General features: G+C 60.4%; 3 protein-coding genes across 3 annotated transcripts; 2 read left to right on the top strand and 1 right to left on the bottom strand.

The window, feature by feature from the left end:
* Positions 1-3,070: 3,070 nt before the first annotated feature.
* PSCA (prostate stem cell antigen) lies at positions 3,071-4,847 on the bottom strand. The gene is made up of 4 exons (XM_037802627.1): positions 4,796-4,847; positions 3,780-3,867; positions 3,683-3,738; positions 3,071-3,285 (listed from the first exon to the last, which is right to left on the bottom strand). The coding sequence occupies exons 1-4, from the start codon at positions 4,845-4,847 to the stop codon at positions 3,071-3,073; spliced, it is 411 nt and encodes a 136-aa protein (XP_037658555.1).
* Positions 4,848-9,377: 4,530 nt separating this feature from the next.
* Positions 9,378-13,220, top strand: LOC119509660 (proline-rich protein 2-like). Its single transcript, XM_037803665.1, has 5 exons — positions 9,378-9,439; positions 10,014-10,179; positions 10,624-10,811; positions 12,859-12,922; positions 13,092-13,220. Exons 2-5 carry the CDS (start codon positions 10,021-10,023, stop codon positions 13,149-13,151), a joined length of 471 nt encoding a protein of 156 aa, XP_037659593.1. The 5' UTR covers positions 9,378-9,439; positions 10,014-10,020; the 3' UTR covers positions 13,152-13,220.
* Positions 13,221-13,250: 30 nt separating this feature from the next.
* Positions 13,251-16,278, top strand: JRK (Jrk helix-turn-helix protein). The gene has a single exon (XM_037803643.1). It carries the CDS (start codon positions 13,314-13,316, stop codon positions 15,009-15,011), a length of 1,698 nt encoding a protein of 565 aa, XP_037659571.1. The 5' UTR covers positions 13,251-13,313; the 3' UTR covers positions 15,012-16,278.
* Positions 16,279-17,189: the final 911 nt, after the last annotated feature.

The raw sequence follows: 17,189 nt of genomic DNA, 5'->3' as shown, positions 1-17,189 counted from the left end.
TCCCTCTCCGGTAAGCTTCTTCCTCTAATTAGAAAAGAAGGGGGAAATGCGGGACACTGTTATCGAGTTCTGACTTGGCGGGCCTGGGCCAGGGGAACTGATCAGCCCCTAGGAAAGGTAGTGGGGCACGGGTGGTTGCGCCCTCCACGGCCCCCCGGGCCTGAGAAAGTGGAGCCGAATGCAGGCCCCATTTCCTCACCCCAAAGTAGAAACCATTGGGGAGGGCTTGCCGGAGAAAACCGCCCCCTTTACCTTGCCCACCCACTCCCCGTTACCGGAGCAACTCCCGCCCCCTTTTCAATCAACCTCCGCGCCCTCTCAGAACCAATCCAAGCCTTTAACCCTTATAGCTACCCCGCCCTCTAAACCGCCCAATATAAGCTTGTACTCTCCCCTAATAAACTCTCTCTCTTGGTTTCATCACCCTAAAGGAACCGTGTCCCGCCTGTTCCTTTCTCGCCGCCCTCCATACTTGCACGCCTCCCGCCGGGGACCTGGCCAAGTCCCCCGCCTCGCCCTCGCCTCCGGGAAAGAGCCCCCGCCGCCGGTACCCTCGGAGCAATCCTGGGAGCCTAGGATTTAGCAACCGGCCGCCACCCTCCCCCAGACGAATCAACTGCGACCGCAGGAAGTCACAAGATTCTGCTGTATCTTAAGGTAGCTGAAGCTATGGTGAAAACGAAGAGGAACTAACACGGAGATTTACCTTGCGTGGGATGAGTCTGGGAAGCCCCAGCCTCCTGTCTGGCAGGTGTTGACAGGTCCAGCCAGGTGGGCCTGGAGGGGCAGGCAGAGGGGCTGCTCTTTCCTTTTACTTTAACACTTTCTATATGGCCTTATATTTTAACCATGTTTATATTTTATTTGCAAATTAAAATAAATTTAAAACAATCCAAAAGAAGCTCTGCAGCTCTGCCCGTATCTGTGAATGACTGAAAAAGTCCTGTATGTATTGATTTTAGAGTAATGAATAAATTTTAGCGAGTAGGCAAATTCACAGATATGGAATCCGTGAGTGGGGGACCATGTGTTTGTCCTGCTCACGAGCCCCCACTCCCACACCATGGCTTCATGGGGCTCGAGGGGCTGTGTGTGGGGGGGTGCGGCCAGGCCTGGGTGACCACTGCGTCCAGGGACACAGAAGGTGCTCGGTGGCCATTTGCTGAGTGAACGGAGCAGGGCAGGCGGCCCACGTCCCACCCACGGGAACCAGCTGCCCTGGGCCAGCAGCTTTGGGAGAGAAGGAGCCAGAAGAACAGCCCTGGCTGCCCACCAGCTCCAGCCTGGACCTGGGGTCCTGCCCAAGAGCCCTGATGACCCTGAAGATCTGCCCAAGGCCCAAGACCGTGGCTCCCTCCCAGAAAGCAAAAGCTGCACACTGCACAGGGGACCCGGGTCACCCGGTCTGTGGACTGAACCCCGGAGCCCCAGGGACGGGGCACCGTCTCTCCTCGGGTCACCCAGAGGCGTGGTGTGGGGGAAACTCTGTCCTGACATCCCCGCCGGTGCCACCCAGTGCTCAGGAGGGCGGTGCCCCGGAGCCCAGGAGCCTCGGCGCATCCCAGACCTGGGCTTGGCCGGACCACCTCCTCACCCCCTGTGGAGGGCAGCCCCCGCCCCACCCTGGACCTGTGCTTCACCCTGGCCGCCCTGGGTGCAGCCCTCCCCAGTGCCCCGAGGGTGGAGGAGGGCCTGGCTTTACACCCAGAATGGGCAAAGCAGGAGGCGAGCAGGCCCTCCCGATGGCCCTGCCCAGGACCCCCGTGCATGGGGTGCTGGCATGGGCACTGGGTCACTGCAGAACAGACCCCAAAACGGTGTAATGGTGACACCCCAGGGAGGGGTTAAGGGAGGCCTGTCACAGGGTGTCCTTTTTATTTGGATTTTTTATTGTGGGCATGAAACTCTTTCAACAAACAAAATGCTCAGGCCAAAGGGAGAGGAAGGGGTGGGCGGGGACACGCCGGGGGCCCTCAGTGACGCCTCCACCCCGTGAATCCTCTGGGTCAATCTTCACGGCAGCCCCGAGGGGCACAGGTGAGTCCCCGAGGCTCAGGGGGTTTGGCAGCGCACCCGAGGCACACAGCTGGAGCTGGGAGACCCGACCCTGGGGTTTGGGGGTCTCTGCAGGGTCACGCCCACTTTCCGGGGCGTCCTCCCCGCCACCCACCCTCCCTCCCAGGCACTAGAAGTGCGCACTTGTCAGGACCCCACCCCACGGGACAGGAGCACAGCCTCGGGCGCAGGCAGGGGCCAGGCGGGGACGGGTGCAGCCCCAGACCCTGACTCTGACCCCAACCCGGACCCCAATCCAAACCCTGACCCTGACCCAGACCCTGACCCTAACCTCGACCTGGACCCGGACCCTGACCCCAACGCAGATCCTGACCCTGACCCCAATCCCAACCTGGATCCTGACCCCAACTCTGACCCCAGCCCGGACCCCAACTAAGACCCTGCCCAGACCCTGACCCCAACCTGGACTCCAACCGAGAACCCCCCCAGGACCCCGACCCCGACCGGCAGCACACAGGAGTGGAGGCTCTCAGACATTTATTAGGCCTATAGTGGGCTGGGGCTGCTGCCCAGGGACCCCGTGGCAAATGAGCTGGTCTCTCCCTCAGGCCTCATCTTTGGGGCTCTCTTGCTCCCAGACCTGCTCAGTTCATTGCATCTTGGCCTTCGCTGGGCCCCTGAGTGCTGCTCATGCTGGGTGAGGGGATGCCGTGGACCGGCCTGGCTCTGTCCTCCGGCTGCTCATGGAGTGGGCAGGCAGGGAAGACTTCCTGGAGGAAGAGGTGACTGAGCTGAGGGCTGGGGGCTGGGCTGGAGTCACAGGCCATGTAAACAGCAGCAACCTAAGACCCTGAGACCCTACGCAGGCTGCTCCCTGTCACCGGAGCACAGCCCTCAGGGGAGGGAGCCCCCGAGGGTCTGAAGCAGCAGAGGCTCCTGGCCAGACCTGTGGTGGGACTGGGACAGGCCCACCCCGGGCTGGGCACATGTGAGGGTCCCCCAGGGACTCAGCACCACTGCCCAGTGTGGGCCGCAGCCAGGGCACCGTGGGAGCCTACAGCTGGCCAGGGCCGCAGAGCAGAAGGCCGCCGAGCAGGGCGAGCAGCCCCAGGGGGCCAACGGGCGGCTGCAGGGCGCTGGGCCCGCTGGCATTGCACAGGTCAGCGGAGCAGCATGTCACATTCTTCTTGGCCACGTAGTGGTCCTGCCAGCCCTCCTGGCACTGCGAGCTGCAGCCCTTGCTGGTGACCTTCAGGAGACCAGTCACACCTGGGCAGGAAGGGTGGCCGCTGGGCTGCAGCCAGGTCCCGGCTGCCCCCCACCCAGCCTGGCTCCAGCTGCTGGGGCACCCCTTCTGTCCCCCTCCACTAAAAGTCCCCCATTAGAATCAGCCTGGTGAGAAGTGTGAGGACAGGGCTGGGTCTCGTTCATGGCCAAATGACTGGAAGCCAGGCCTCCTGCTGGACACCAGGAAACGCTGATTGAGTGGATGCAAGGGATGAGGGGTGGAATGGGTGGGAGATGGATGGATGGATGGATGGATGGATGGATGGATGGAAAGCTGAGCACATATATGCTTGTGTGGATAGCTGGACAAGTGGTAGAAGGACAGAAGCATCAACGGTTAAATGTCCGAAACCTAAACCCAGGTTCACTGAGTCCCTACCCACAGCAGGGAGGTGCAGCGTGTCTAGGGGGCTGGCACAGGGCAGGCAGGGACTGCTGGGATGCAGAGTGACTCATGGATGTGCTCAGTCTGGCACTGGGTCTCGGCCTGGGTGCAGTTCTGCACGAGCTGGCAGTCCTTGCCGTCAACCCAAGTTTTGCAGGAGTAGCACTGCAGGACGGTGCCTGGGTTTGGGGGTGCAGAAGGGGGCCTCAGCGTTGCCCACCTGCCCCTCCCACCCTGCCAGCCTCATTTCCTCATCTTCCTCTTGGAGAGCCTGGTCTCGGCCCTTCTGGGCTACTGGGAATGTGGGGGGGTGGGAGAGGCCCCTGCAAACCGGGACACCCCCGAGCCCCGGGCATCACCCCCACCACGACCTGTCTAAGCCCCGCCTGGGCCCTGTGACCCTGTGACCCTGAGCCTCTGAGCCTGCTCTGTCCCCTGGGCCATCAGGACGCTGAAGTACAAAACCCCGGCCAAGCCACACATCCCCCCCCCGCCCCATGCTATCACACGCCTCCTCCCAGGCCAGCCCTGGGCCTCCTCTGCTGCCCCCCAGCCATGGCCTCGGAGGGGGTGGCCAGGACCCCACCCCACCCCCACTTTGCAGAAGAGTTGCCTGAGGCCCTGAGGCGCCCACAGCTCTCTCCAGGACCCTCCGCGATGCGGAACCAAGTCATGACTGAACCACACCGGCCAGCCCCTCCTGGGACCCCCGGCTGGGTGGCCTCTCCCCAGGCTGGAGGCTGCAAAGCCAGGGCTGAGCCAGGGAGAGAGTGGGCCCCCTCGGGGCAGACCCCACTCCCAGGGTCCCTCCCCACTCCCTGCCCTCCTTCTCTCTGCCCCCCTCTTGGTCCAGGCTTTTGCCCCTGCGCCCTCCTGCCCGCCGGGCTCCCGTCCACCCTCCTGGCCACCCCTCCCTGAGCCAGGCCAGGCGAGGCTGAAGGGACAGACCCCTCATCCCTCGGGACTGGCCTCCGGGTGTGGAGACGCAGGCACCAAAGCTTTGCCTTCCGGGCTCCTGCCCCTTTCTTTCCAGCCGACCCTCCCGTCCCCTGCTCCCCACTTCCTGCCCTCCGGGGCTCCCCCCACCCGGCTCCCCTCCAGCCTGACCTGGCTGCAGGGCCAGGCCCGTGGCCAGCAGGGCGAGGATGGTGGCCTTCATGTCTGCCGGCTGCGGCCTCGGGGCGACTTATAAAGCACCAGCGGGCAGGGCGGGGGCCGCGGGCAGGACGGACGGATCCGGGGCCAGCCCTCCCGCGCCCTCCGTCCTCCTTCCTGCCCCTGGAGGGCAGGGCCCCCGGGTCTGTCAGCAGCAACTCCCCGAAGCCCTCCCGAGGTGGACGGGTCAGGGCGAGGCCATGACCTCCCTCACCTGCAACCCTCTTCCTTCCCCTCCCTGTCCCCTCTGCCCTGCCGGTGGCCTCCTGGGACTCCAGATTTTCCTGTTCTCTCGTGCGGGACACTGATTACGTGCTTCAACTTGGCGGGCCTGGGCCAGGGGACCGGATCCGCCCCTGGGGAGGGTAGTGGGCACGGGCGACAGCGCCCTCCACAGCCCCCCGGGCCTGGGAAAGTGAGGCCGGAGGCAGGCCCCATTTCCTCACCCAAAATAACACTGTTAGGGGAGGCTTGCCGGAGGGAACCGCCTTTTCCCCACCCCCTTATCTTGCCTGCACACCCCCCGTTGCCAGAGCAACTCCCGCCACCACCAGTGCGCATACACTGTTGCCAGACACCGTTGCCAGAGCAACTCCCGCCCCTTTTCAAACAACCTCCGCGCCCTCTTAGAACCAATCCTAACCTCCGCACCCTCTCAGAACCAATCCTAGCCTTTATCTCCGCAGCATTGGCTTGTAACAACCCCCGCCCTCTATGCCAGCCTATATAACCTGTGCTCACCTGCGGTCGGGGTTACTGCTTCTAGGGGGAGTGGCGGCCGGTAGCCGAGCCCTCAGCTCTCGGGGCTGCTTAAAGGGTACCGGCGGCGGGGGCTCTTTCCCGGAGGCGAGGGCGAGGCGGAGGACGTGGCCAGGGTCCTCGGCGAGAGGCGTGCAAGGTGTGGAGGGCGGCGATAAGGACAAAAACACTCTTCATCCAGTAGGAGTATGCGCCAAAGAGATTTATTCAGGGGTGATTACAGGTTATATAGGCTGGTAAGAGGGGCAGGGCTGGAAAGGAGGTGAAGTAGCCTAAAATGGCAATATTGAAGGGAGAGGGGCTAGGATTGGTTCTGAGAGGACGCAGGAGCCATTGCAACGGGCGGGGGTTGTTTTGGCCACGGTGCATGCGCGCTGGCGGTGGCAGGAGTGGCCTTGGCACAAGGGAGTATGTGGGTAAGATAAGGAAGTGGGGAAAGGGCAGTTGGGAGAAAGGCGGTTTCCTCCGGCAAGCCTCCCCTGCCAGTGGCATTTTGGGTGAGGAAAAGGGAGCTGCCCTGACCTCGCTCCTCAGGCTCGGGGGGGCTGCAGAGGGCACTCACGCCCGTACCTACTACCCTCCCCAGGGGGTGATATCAGGTCCCCTGGCCCAGGCCTGGCAAGCTGAGGCACAAGCTCAGCTACCCGCACTCACCCCTGAATAAAGCCCCTTTTTGTTCTACCCCTACTGGAGGAAGAGTGTCTTGTCTTTCCCTTCTCGCCGCCCTCCACACCTTGCACGCCACCGCCGGGGACCTGGCCAAGTCCGAGTGTCAGTGCATGTGTGTGTGAGTGTGAGTGTGCACGTGTGAGTCTGTATGAATGTGTGTGCGTGTGCATGTGCCTGTATGAGTGTATGAATGTGCGTGCATGTGTGAGTGTGAGTGTGCACGTGCGTGTGTGCATGTGTGAGTGTGCACGTGAGTCTGTGTACGAATGTGTGCGTGTGCATGTGAGTGCCTGTATGTGAATGCATGCATGTGTGAGTGTGAGTGCATGTGAGTGTGTGAGTGCATGTGTGTGCATGTGTGAGTCTGTGTAGGAACGTGTGTGCGAGTGCCTGTATGTGTGTGAATGTGCGTGCATGTGCGAGTGGGAGTGCGTGAGTGTGTGCATGTGTGCACATGTGAGCGTGCATGTGAGTGTAGGAATGTGTGTGCGTGTGCGTGTGAGTGCCTGTATGTGTGTGAATGTGTGTGCATGTGTGAGAGTGTGTGTGAATGAGTGTGCACGTATGCATGTGTGTGTGTGTGTGTGCACGTATGCATATATGTGTGTGCACGTGTGAGTCTGTAGGAATGTGTTGCGTGTGTGTGTGAGTGCTTGTGTGAGTGAATATGCGTGCATGTGCGAGTGTGAGTGCGCGAGTGTGTGTGAGTGACTGTGAACGTATGCATGTGAGTGTGTTGGGTGCGTGTGAGTGTGCACATATGCATGTGAGTGTGTGTGAGTGTGCACTGTGAGTCTTGTGTGAATTGTGTGCATATGCACGTGAGTGCCTTATGAGTGTGTGAATGCGTGCGAGTGTGAGTGCATGTGAATGTGTGTGAGTGCGTGTGCATGTGTATGAGTGTGAATGTGCGTGTGTGTGCGAGTGTGAGTGCGTGAGTGTGCATGTGTGAGTCTGTATGAATGTGTGTGCGTGTGAGTGCCTGTGTGAGTGTGTGAATGTGCGTGCATGTGCGAGTGTGAGTGCATGTGAGTGTGTGAGTGCATGTGAGTGTGCACGTATGCGTGTGTGTGTGTGTGTGTGTGTGTGTGTGTGTGTGCATGCATGTGCTGTGGGCACCGAGCTCCAGGAGGCCATCAGGGCAGAGGGCTGGCAGCCTGGAGCCCCGGAAACCGGCTTCCCACCCCTGTTCCCTGCCAGGCCCCAGCACTGGGCCCATGGGAGCCTCATCCCCAGAGGGGGTGATGCCCTGGGGGCCATCAGTCGCTGCAAACCTGCCCCCTCCTAAGGGCACCCAGGCAGCAGCCCCCAGCCCCCACGCCTGTCCCCTCCTCTGAGCACCTCTCGCAGCTCCCTTCCTCTCTGAACCCAACCACAAACCCTCCTGGCGTGAAATCAGCAAGCCAGGGAGACCCCAGATCCACCTCGGGCAGTCCCCGTCTCTGCCAGCAGGGTGTGGGCTTAACAAGCACCCTCAGCCAAGGAGCCAAAGCCCCCTCCTTTTCTGTAAGAGACTCATCATCCCAAAACTGTCCCCAAGGAAGGCCTGGCTGGTGACCTCTCCTCTCCAAGTCTCCAGAACCTGAGTGAGGGTTCAAGATCAAAGGAGAGTGTCCACGTTATCAGAGACTTAGCCTTGAATGCTTGTAAAATTCTACTGATAATATTTTTACTAATTAAGCTATGATTTCTGTAAGAGTAATGTAACATACTTTTACTTGTACAGTAATTAGAAAAGAGATTGCTATTACTTCTAACTTGTTAACACAGTTTTCTCATTTTATTCTATTGGTTTGGCCATTACATCATATTGATGAACATATATTTGATTGGACTGTATTCAACGTTGCTACATTATTTACGATTTCTCTATGATTAAAGTAAAGCTGCAGCCCATCCTGTTTTCACAGAGGACCACGGGATTACATATTATCTATCTAAGAAGGGTGAGAAGACTTTCTGCTTTCTTGAAAATATTCACAGTTCTTTTAACTGTTTAGCTTCTCCTTTACTATAATCTTCTGACATGGGACTTGAAGGGTATGAGTCATCTGTCCCAGTTATTATAGTGAGGCCTTTCCACTTTTTCTCATTTGGAAATTGTACTTGAGTGTTTTTAGGTAAAAGTTCTGTTAAATGTGCTTCTGTGTCAGAAGGAATAACTGGTTCTTCTCCATCAGAGCAGAAAGCACCAGGTGGTCTGTGAGAGCAGCGTGGAGAGAAGGCAGTGTCCTCACTGTCAGGTTCCTCAGTAGAGACATTATCCTGCGGTATCGGTGCCAGGCCCCAGGGACACCGGTGTGCTTTCTTCTTCCCTTACTCTCTTTCTGACCCCTTGCTCTCTGCCTGCAGAACCAGAGTGGACTCAGCCTTCGAGATGAGGCTGAGGGGCCTGGATGGTGCTGGGGACACTTGCAGGAGCCTGTGCCTGGTGGAGGCCCAGCCCCAGGCCCCTGCCAAGCCCCCGCCCGGCCGGCGCCATCAGGCTCTGGGGGTGCACCTGGCCTCGTGTCCACCAGGTGGCAGCGGAGAGCCGCGCAGCGGGAGGCCTGGGGGCGACCACCCAGCCAGGAGCCTTCAGGGGACCCCGGCCTGGTGGAACTGGGCAGTGGCCTCATGCTCCGCCCCAGCCCTCCTCTGTCAAGCCAGCCGCCCTTCACATGCCAAATCTCTGGCCCACTGAATCATGCTCAATAAAAGGTTGCTCTTTTATTTATTTAGAAGTTTTCAAAAATTACAAACACTGTACTCACCAAGCAACAACCCCCCCCCCATCCTCTGGGAACCTCTACTGTGCTTTTTGTCTCTTCTAGAGATCTCATATAAGCGACACCAAACGGTGTTTTTCCTTGTGTGCCTTGTTTATTTCAGTCACCGCGAGTTCAAGGCTCTTCCGTGTTGCAACAAGTCTCGGAACTTCATTCCTTTAATGGATGAATAATATTCCATTGCTTGCGTGAGCCACGTTGGTCCCTCCACTCACCTGATGACGGACACTTGGACCGCTTCCGCCTTTTGGCCACGGTGAGTCATGCTGTGGTGAACCGTGACGAACGAGTATCCGCCCGGGTTCCTGCTTCCGGTTCTCTTTGGCGAGGCCGAGTGGAGCTGCTGCGTTGCACGGTTTTACACTCCCCCCAAACGGCTGCTCTTTCAAGCCACCAAGAGGTCAGAGGCTGGCTGGATTTTGAGGAGACAGCCGATCGGACCTCCTGAAAGACAGGATGTGGGGTGTCAGCAGAAGAGAGAGTCAGGGTGGCACCGAGGCTTCCTGGCCAAGGGTCTGGAGTGGTGGAGTTGCTCTTTACCCAGAAGGGCGCTCGGCTGGGGCCGGCTGGGCAGGGAGACCGCGGTCAGGTTCAGAATCGCTGTTGGAGGTGCCCGTGAGACACTCTGTGGGGTGCTGGGCAGGGCATGGGCCTGTGGAGTCTGGGAGAGGGGCTCTGGCAGGAGACAGGAACTTGGGATACTTAAATCCCTGAGCCTGGAGATCACCGGGGGGCGGGTGTGCCCAGAGAGAAGAAGGCCGAGGGGTGAGCCAGGCACATTAGGAACCAGAAGGAGAGCGAGGAAGGAGAGGAGCAGGGGCTGGAGCCCAGGAGCCAAGGGGGCTAGGGAATTAGGGAGGAGGGGGTTTCAAATCCATGTTGGTTTCCTGCATATCACCCTAAATTCGGTGGCTGGAAGCAGCAGACTTTCTGTTTTACGCTTCCGGAGGTGGGAAGTCTGAAATGTCTTCCAGGGTTGAAATGAAGCTGTCAGCAGGTGCCATCTCTGCAGCCTCCAGGAGAGAACTGCCCTTGCGTTTCTGGCCTCTGAGGGGCCGCCCCTCCCCTCGTCGCATCTCTGCCCTCCCTCTGGTTCCTGTGGCATCACCGTCTCCCATCCGATGCCCCTGCCTCCCCCCGGTGAGGACCCCATCATTGCCTGGGCCCACCCAGACACTAGGGTTGTCCCCCCAAGTCACGAATCTGAGTTTAATCCCATCTGCAAAGCCCCTTGTACCATATGGGGAAACGTATGCCAGGAGCCTGGGGATTAGGGAGCTGACATCCTGGGGCCCCCAAAGATTCACATCTGTCTCACATGCAAAATGCCGTCACCCCATCCCTAGGCCCCCAAGTCTTAACCTATTACAGCCCCTGCTCAAGCTCAAATAGGTGTGGGAGTGGCTCCCAGCCGAGAGGCGAGGTGGGCGCAAACGGGCCATGGGGGTGGCTGTGGGGAGGCCCAGATCGCCCCGTCCCTCCCCTCAGAGACCCTTCACCCCAAAGTAGGCCTGGAGTTCCCTCTCCCGCAGGCGCCAAGCCTAGGCTGGCCCCAACCCCTCCTGCCCTGCGCCCCTTCTGCAGATGGGGAAACGGAGGCCCCGAGCCGGAGGGACACGGCGGCCCCACGGCCCCACGCCGCGCGCCCCCTCCCGGCCGCCGCCACCGAGACGCCGAGTCCGCCGGCCGCCTAGAGCGCCCCGGAAGTGGCGGGCCGGCGGAGCGCAGAGCGGGCGGCACTTCCGGCCAGCGGCGGCGGCCCGGCCCGCGGGGTGAGTGGGGTCAGGCGGGAGCAGCGCGGCGCCGGGGCGGGCGGCCGGGGCGGGCCGGGCTCCCCATCGCGCTGGCCGGAGCCCCGGGCCGCAGTCCCGCCGAGCCGGGGGCCCGTGTCTGAGCTCCTGGTCCCCCAGGCCCCTCGCGGGGCTCCGGAAGCCGAGTTGACCCCCTCAGCCCCAGCCCTCACCGCCGGGCCTGGTGGAGAGAGACTTGCAGACAGGATTCGTCCCGGAGGCGCCGACAGGAACCGGGCTGAGACTTGGATTTTTCTCTCTTTTTTTCCCCTTGCCCCAAGCTGAGCTTCTGCCCCTCAGACCGGGTCCCTGGTCCCTGGTCCATGGGCTAGAAACGCTTTCAAAACGGCGCTGTCCTGCGATCAACCCCGGGGGCCACTTGTTTCAGGCTCCGTCCGCACCCCCTTCTGGAAGAGAAGGATTCGTGCGGATTTTACACTTTGCGTCTCCAAAAGACCCCAGCCCTGAGCCTTGCCCTGCGAACGGCACCCTCCTGTCCCCAGTCCTCGCCCTTGAGACCTCGGATTCCTCTTCTCCCCCGCCTTACATCCTTCCCCTGGATTTCTCAGGAAAGGACTTTTCTTCCCCCATCCTGGGAGGAGTTGCGGTGCGGGTGAGTGTCCCCTCTTCCCTCCTGCCTGACGGGTCACCTCACGGCCCCCTCCCCACCCCGTGTTGTCACCATGTCTGGGGCACAGGGGGATAGTGTTTGCATCTGTGTTCAGATGGCCTTGGGGTGTCAGGCAAGGGTAGAAACCACCGCAGTTTTTAGTCTCTCTTGCGATGTCATGTTACCTTTTTTCCTTAAGAAATCACAATAGGAGTAAAATCTGAGTGTCAGTTGTAAAGCAAGTTTTATGTCCTGAAAGCTGGGCTGTGTGCTGTCATCTGCCTCGTATCACCTGTAGAAGCACCGATGTTGATCAAAGACGCGTGTGTAAACTTAAAACCAAGTTCATTACTGAAAAGAGTACGCAACTGGCTCAGGGAGAACACCCAGCCTCCAGGGGGTGCCCTAAGACAGTTCCGATGTGTTCCGGGCACAAGTTGGTAATTTATTCATGCAGTGTCCTCAGTTTACCTGCACTTAGGAGGCTGCTGCTCTGGCTTGACCTTTCTTGTGTCCGCCTCAGTGCGGTGTGAGAGTGTGTGTGCACGTGGGCTCCTGCCTGGGTCCCCGGGCCAGGTGGACAGCGAGCTGGAAGCAGCTTGAGGAACCCCGGCTGAGGGCTGCTTTTGATGGGCTAGTAGGGCCTCGGGATTCCAAAGAGGGGGCTCGGTGACCCTGTGAAGTGAGTTTACACTGGCCACGTGCCGCCATTCCGCAGCTTCCTGGGGACTGAATTTGTGTGGCTCTGGAGATCACGGTCGTTGCTGAAGAGCCCTGGGAGGAGTTTGAGGTCCACTGTCTTAGAGACACTTCCGAAGCCTGGTTCTCTAGAGGCGGTGTGGGGAGACCTGCCTGGGCGGGGTTTGGGGGGGCACTGTGTCAGAGCAGCTTTATAGGATCCGGGTCTTGGGAGTCTGTCCCTCCTCCGTCCCCCTCCACGAATGTCTGAAAGGAACAAGGGTTTGAGGGGCGGTGAGATCAGGCGGCCCAGTGCACAACTAAAGCAAGAAACTCAACTCCAGGTCGGTGGGAATTTTGCCCCCTGGTCAGCCCAGTGCCTTTACATCCTGGCCTCATCGATAGCCTCTGCCGTAGAGTTTTTCCCACAAAAGGCTGGATCATTCTTGTGGGAGCCGCTTTTGATTCTGAGCCATTGTGGTGACTCCAAGGTTGCTCAGCAGGACGTGGGCGAAAGCCAGTGTGACCAGTACAATCATGGACGGAGCAGAGAGCCAAGCCGCCCCCTGGAGACCAGCCTCTTCCCTTCATCTCCCCCTAGCAGCTCACATTGCCCATCCCCTCTGCAACACAGTGGTGTCAGGCGAAGCTCCCGGGGTGCCTCAGATAATGAGGACATCTTACCACCATCCCAGGCATGCTCTCCATAACCCTTTTCTCTCTCTTCCCCCTTCTTTCCAGTTCCGACAGCACTGCGTGTGAGACAGCAACCGGGAGCACCAGAGAGCCTCCCGCAGCTGAGATGATAAAGCCTCGACTAACCTCGACAGTGGGACCTTCTGCTGTCTGGCCATTTTAAGGGGAGATGCTGTGGTGAAGTTGGGGAGAGCTGCTGCCACTGTCTCCTTGAAGTGGCTGAGGTCCAGAGCGCAGAGAGGTCCAAGGGCAATCTGACGGTATCGCTGCCCCTGCAGAGAAAAGACCAGAAGCCGGTCCTGTTGCTGGAGCCTGGAAGACGGGGGAAACTGAGGTGAGAAGGCGCTGGCAGTGGTAGGAGAAACTGAAGAGGGAACTGCAGCCCGTGGGGCCCAGGAGCAGCGGGGTGGGTGGGCAGGGTGGGGAGAGAAACTGAGGTGAGGAAGGGGACGAGAGCAGAGGGGAGGCCCGCCCAGCCTGGGCGGCACGCGCCACGCCCCATGGCCGCCAAGCAACCTGCTGGGAAGGGCAGGGGGGAGAAGCGGAAGAGGGTGGTGCTGACCCTGAAGGAGAAGATCGACATCTGCACGCGGCTGGAGAAAGGGGAGAGCAGGAAGGTGCTGATGCAGGAGTACAACGTCGGCATGTCCACCCTGTACGACATCAAGGCCCACAAGGCACAGCTGCTCCGGTTCTTTGCCAGCTCCGACTCCAACAAGGCTCTGGAGCACCGGCGCACCCTGCACACGCCCAAGCTCGAGCACCTCGACCGCGTCCTGTACGAGTGGTTCCTGGCGCAGCGCTCTGAGGGCGTGCCCGTCTCAGGCCCCATGCTCATCGAGAAGGCGAAAGACTTCTACGAGCAGATGCGGCTGACCGAGCCCTGTGTGTTCTCCGGGGGGTGGCTGTGGCGCTTCAAGGCAAGGCACGGCATCAAGAAGTTGGACGCATCCGGCGAGAAGCCAGCGGCCGACCACCAAGCTGCGGAGCAGTTCTGTGACTTCTTTAGAAGCCTGATAGCCGAGCACAGCCTGTCTCCTGAGCAGTTCTACAACGCTGACGAGACGGGCCTCTTCTGGCGGTGCCTGCCGCAGCCCAGCCCAGCCGGCGAGCCCGTGCCTGGCCTCAGGCACAGCAAGGACAGGCTGACCGTGCTGGTGTGTGCGAACGCCGCGGGCTCTCACAAGCTCACGCCCCTGGTGGTTGGGAAATGCGGAGGTCCCAGGGCCTTCAAAGGCGTGCAGCACTTGCCCGTTGTCTACAAGGTGCAAGGGAACGCCTGGATGGACAAGGGGATCTTTTCTGATTGGTTTCATCACATCTTTGTCCCCTCAGTGAAGGAGCATTTCAGAGCTGTGGGCCTTCCCGAGGACAGCAAAGCCATCCTGTTGCTGGACAACTCGCGAGCTCACCCGCAGGAGTCTGAGTTGGTTTCCGATAACATCTTCACCATCTTTCTGCCTGCAAGTGTCACCTCGTTGATTCAGCCCATGGACCAGGGCATCCGGAAGGACTTTATGAGGAATTTCGTCAACCCCCCAGTCACCTGGCAGGACTTCCAGGCCCGGTACAGCATCAGCGACGCCATCTTCAACGTGGCCTGTGCCTGGAACGCTGTTGCCAGTGGAGTCTTGCGGCGGGCGTGGAGGAAGTTGTGGCCTGCCATCATGTTCGCCGAGGGCTCTTCCTCCGAGGAGGAAGGGAAAGGGCGCGTGAGAACTGAGCCGCGGGGTGAGGCTTTCGCTCACATCCTCGAGCTCGTGAAAGGCAGCAAACTTGGTTCCAGACCGGTCAAGGAGTGGGCGGAAGGCGGAAAGGAGGCTGGCGTGGTGCGTGGCGCAGCTGCCGTGGAAACGGTGGCGGCCGTTTGGAGCACGGAGGAGGTGGCAGCAGCTGGCAGGGACCGTGGTGGGGCGGGTGCTGGCGAGGGTGCCGAGGCCGCCTGGGAGAAGGCCGCTGCCTCCTTCGACTCGCTCATGCACTTTGCAGAGAGGCAGCCTTGCTTCAGCACGCAGGAGCTGGGGCAGCTGCGCGCGCTCCACGCGGTCTTTGTGCGGCAGAGGCTGACGAGGAGGAAGCACGTGGCTCTCCGGGCCATCGTAAAAATTGAAGAGCCCCAGGAGTGCCCTGGGGTGTGCCCAGCCTCCGCGCAGTTCCCCATGCCACCCACGTCTGCCGTGGCGTGCAGCGACGACTGATGCTTGCTTGGGGCCTCCATGGAGCAGGTGGGGGCACACGGCCCGGACTGCGGCCCCGAGGCAGAGGACACACACCCTGCCCTGTGGAGGCCTTCCGGGGGCACTGGCGCGCGAGCGGGCGGCACTCAGTCCCTAGGAGGGCCCGTCTCCCACCTGTTTCTGCAATTGAAGTTTCACTGTATTACCTGTTACCATGTGGGAGTGTGAAGGAATGTTCTGGAAGAGTCCACCCCAACCTGAAATGTACCATACAGATCCTCAGCCTAGCTGGAGCCCAGGCCTGGACAGGGCTTCTTAAGGGTGCTTGTGTTAAGAGTCGGGGTGTCTTTCTGTCAGGGAAAAACCTGGCTGTCAGGCTGACAGACAGCAGAGCCCACTACCACTACTCGTGGCCTCCCGTGTTCTCTGGCCCCCCTCCCATCCCGCACCAGGTGGGGTCTGTGTCACGTAGATCCCAGGCAGGTGCCAAGGGTGGGGACCCCCTTGGTGCTCTGCCCGAGTTGGAGGGGTCCCCTGCTTGTTGGATGGGCAGCAGATCCGGCCCCGCTTTTGTGGGTCACCTGTCGTCTGCCCTGGCAGCACCATCTGGGAAGTTGGTCCACATCGCTGCAGCTTCCACCCCTCAGCCTGGCCCCGGGATGCGGTTAGGTCCTGCTGACATGGACCTGCTCCCGTGAGGAAAGTGGGAGCGTGCGGCCGGTCCTGCCCGCTGTCCCTGCCGGAGGCCACAGCCTCAGCACTCATCGTCAGTAGACCTTAGGATTCCACACCAGACACTGGAAAGCAGTCAGACAAGCTGGTTAGGTTTCTAGAAGTTTGAACTCCTGTTCTCTGCTGCTTACACATTCACACTCGGGAAGAGCAGCGGCACGCGCTGGGGTGTGCCAGGCCCCGTGAAGGAGCACACGGTGGCTTTCCTGTGTGGCCAGCCCGCAGCGCCTCAGTCGGAACCTCAGCTGCCCAAGGCTCGTGACCCTTCCGGCCTTTGTTGGCTGTGACGTGCCCTTTTTGATCGTGATGAGATAAGCGTATTTTTCTATGTTCTTTCTGTTCCTTCCTGGACTCACCTCTTGGCACCTGTTCAGCTCGTGGTTTCCGTTCCAGCGTTTCCTGTCTTCCCCACAGGAGCCTTGTGTTCCTGGGAGGGCTCAGAGGACTCGGGATGTTCGGTCTGCAGTCATTTATATTGTGTTTTTACATCTTTCCAAAGATCGAGGAGATGATTGTTGCCAAAATATAACATGTGAAAGTGTGTTTCATGCATAAACACGAGGCAGTCGCCAGTCGTTTTTTAAAATCCTGCCATGTGGCACCCGCACGGAGCACCCTCCTGTCTTCGGGGTGGCCTCCATGTGCCCGTGTGCCTTGGTGCTGGTCTGGGCCCCCGCGTGCCCCGTGTCCAAGCTCCCATCGTAGGCTGCTGAACTGCAACTGCCCAAGGCGTGGCGGGAAGTTAGAGGCAGAGGAGCGACCTGAGCCTGGTGGCTCGTCAGCATCGAGGACCTGGCTGGCAGTGCTGGGCAGAGCATACGGGCCAGTGGAGGTCCCAGCTGGTGCTCACAGTGGTGGGTGGGCAGCTCACCCCCCCTCTGACGGGACAAGGACCCTCTCTCACTCCTCATAGTCTGCTCCTGTCCTGACTGTGCTGTGGGCGAGCAATCAGTTGTGCATCACCTGGCTGGCTGAGGTGATGTCTGTCCTCGGGGTGCAGCCCCCAGGGCCCCGGTGAGCCTGGCCCGGGCCCGGCCTTCCCTGGCTTGGATCCCTGTGCTGCTGGGGAGGGTTCCTGTGACCTCCCAGGACCCTGCCTTCCCCGGCCGCCCCTCTGTAACGGCCACCAGCGGCTGCCTCCCCGCACTGGCCTGCACTGGAGAGCCCGGGTGCAGTGAGGGTTCCTGGGGCGCAGCTCTCATGCCACGCAGAGCCCAGCACTCGGCAGAGGCTGGGGTCCCCTGGCCAGCTCTGGGGGGTACCCCGATGAGCATCCGTCCTGCCTCCCAGGCTCCTCGCCAAGACGGAGGCTGCGTCCCCCGAACCTGCTCATCTTCCAGGGCTTGTTCTTCGGGGACTGTCCCATCTCCACAGCTGCGTGCGGTCAGGAGGCCAAGGGACGATGACCTTTTAATCAAAACCCATTTTACCCCAAGAGCTGTGGGTGGGCCGCAGTGGAGCTCCCTT

This window comes from Choloepus didactylus, chromosome 14 (assembly GCF_015220235.1).
Source record: "Choloepus didactylus isolate mChoDid1 chromosome 14, mChoDid1.pri, whole genome shotgun sequence".
Taxonomy (NCBI): Eukaryota; Metazoa; Chordata; class Mammalia; order Pilosa; family Megalonychidae; genus Choloepus; species Choloepus didactylus.
This window is presented reverse-complemented; position numbering and strand designations above follow the sequence as displayed.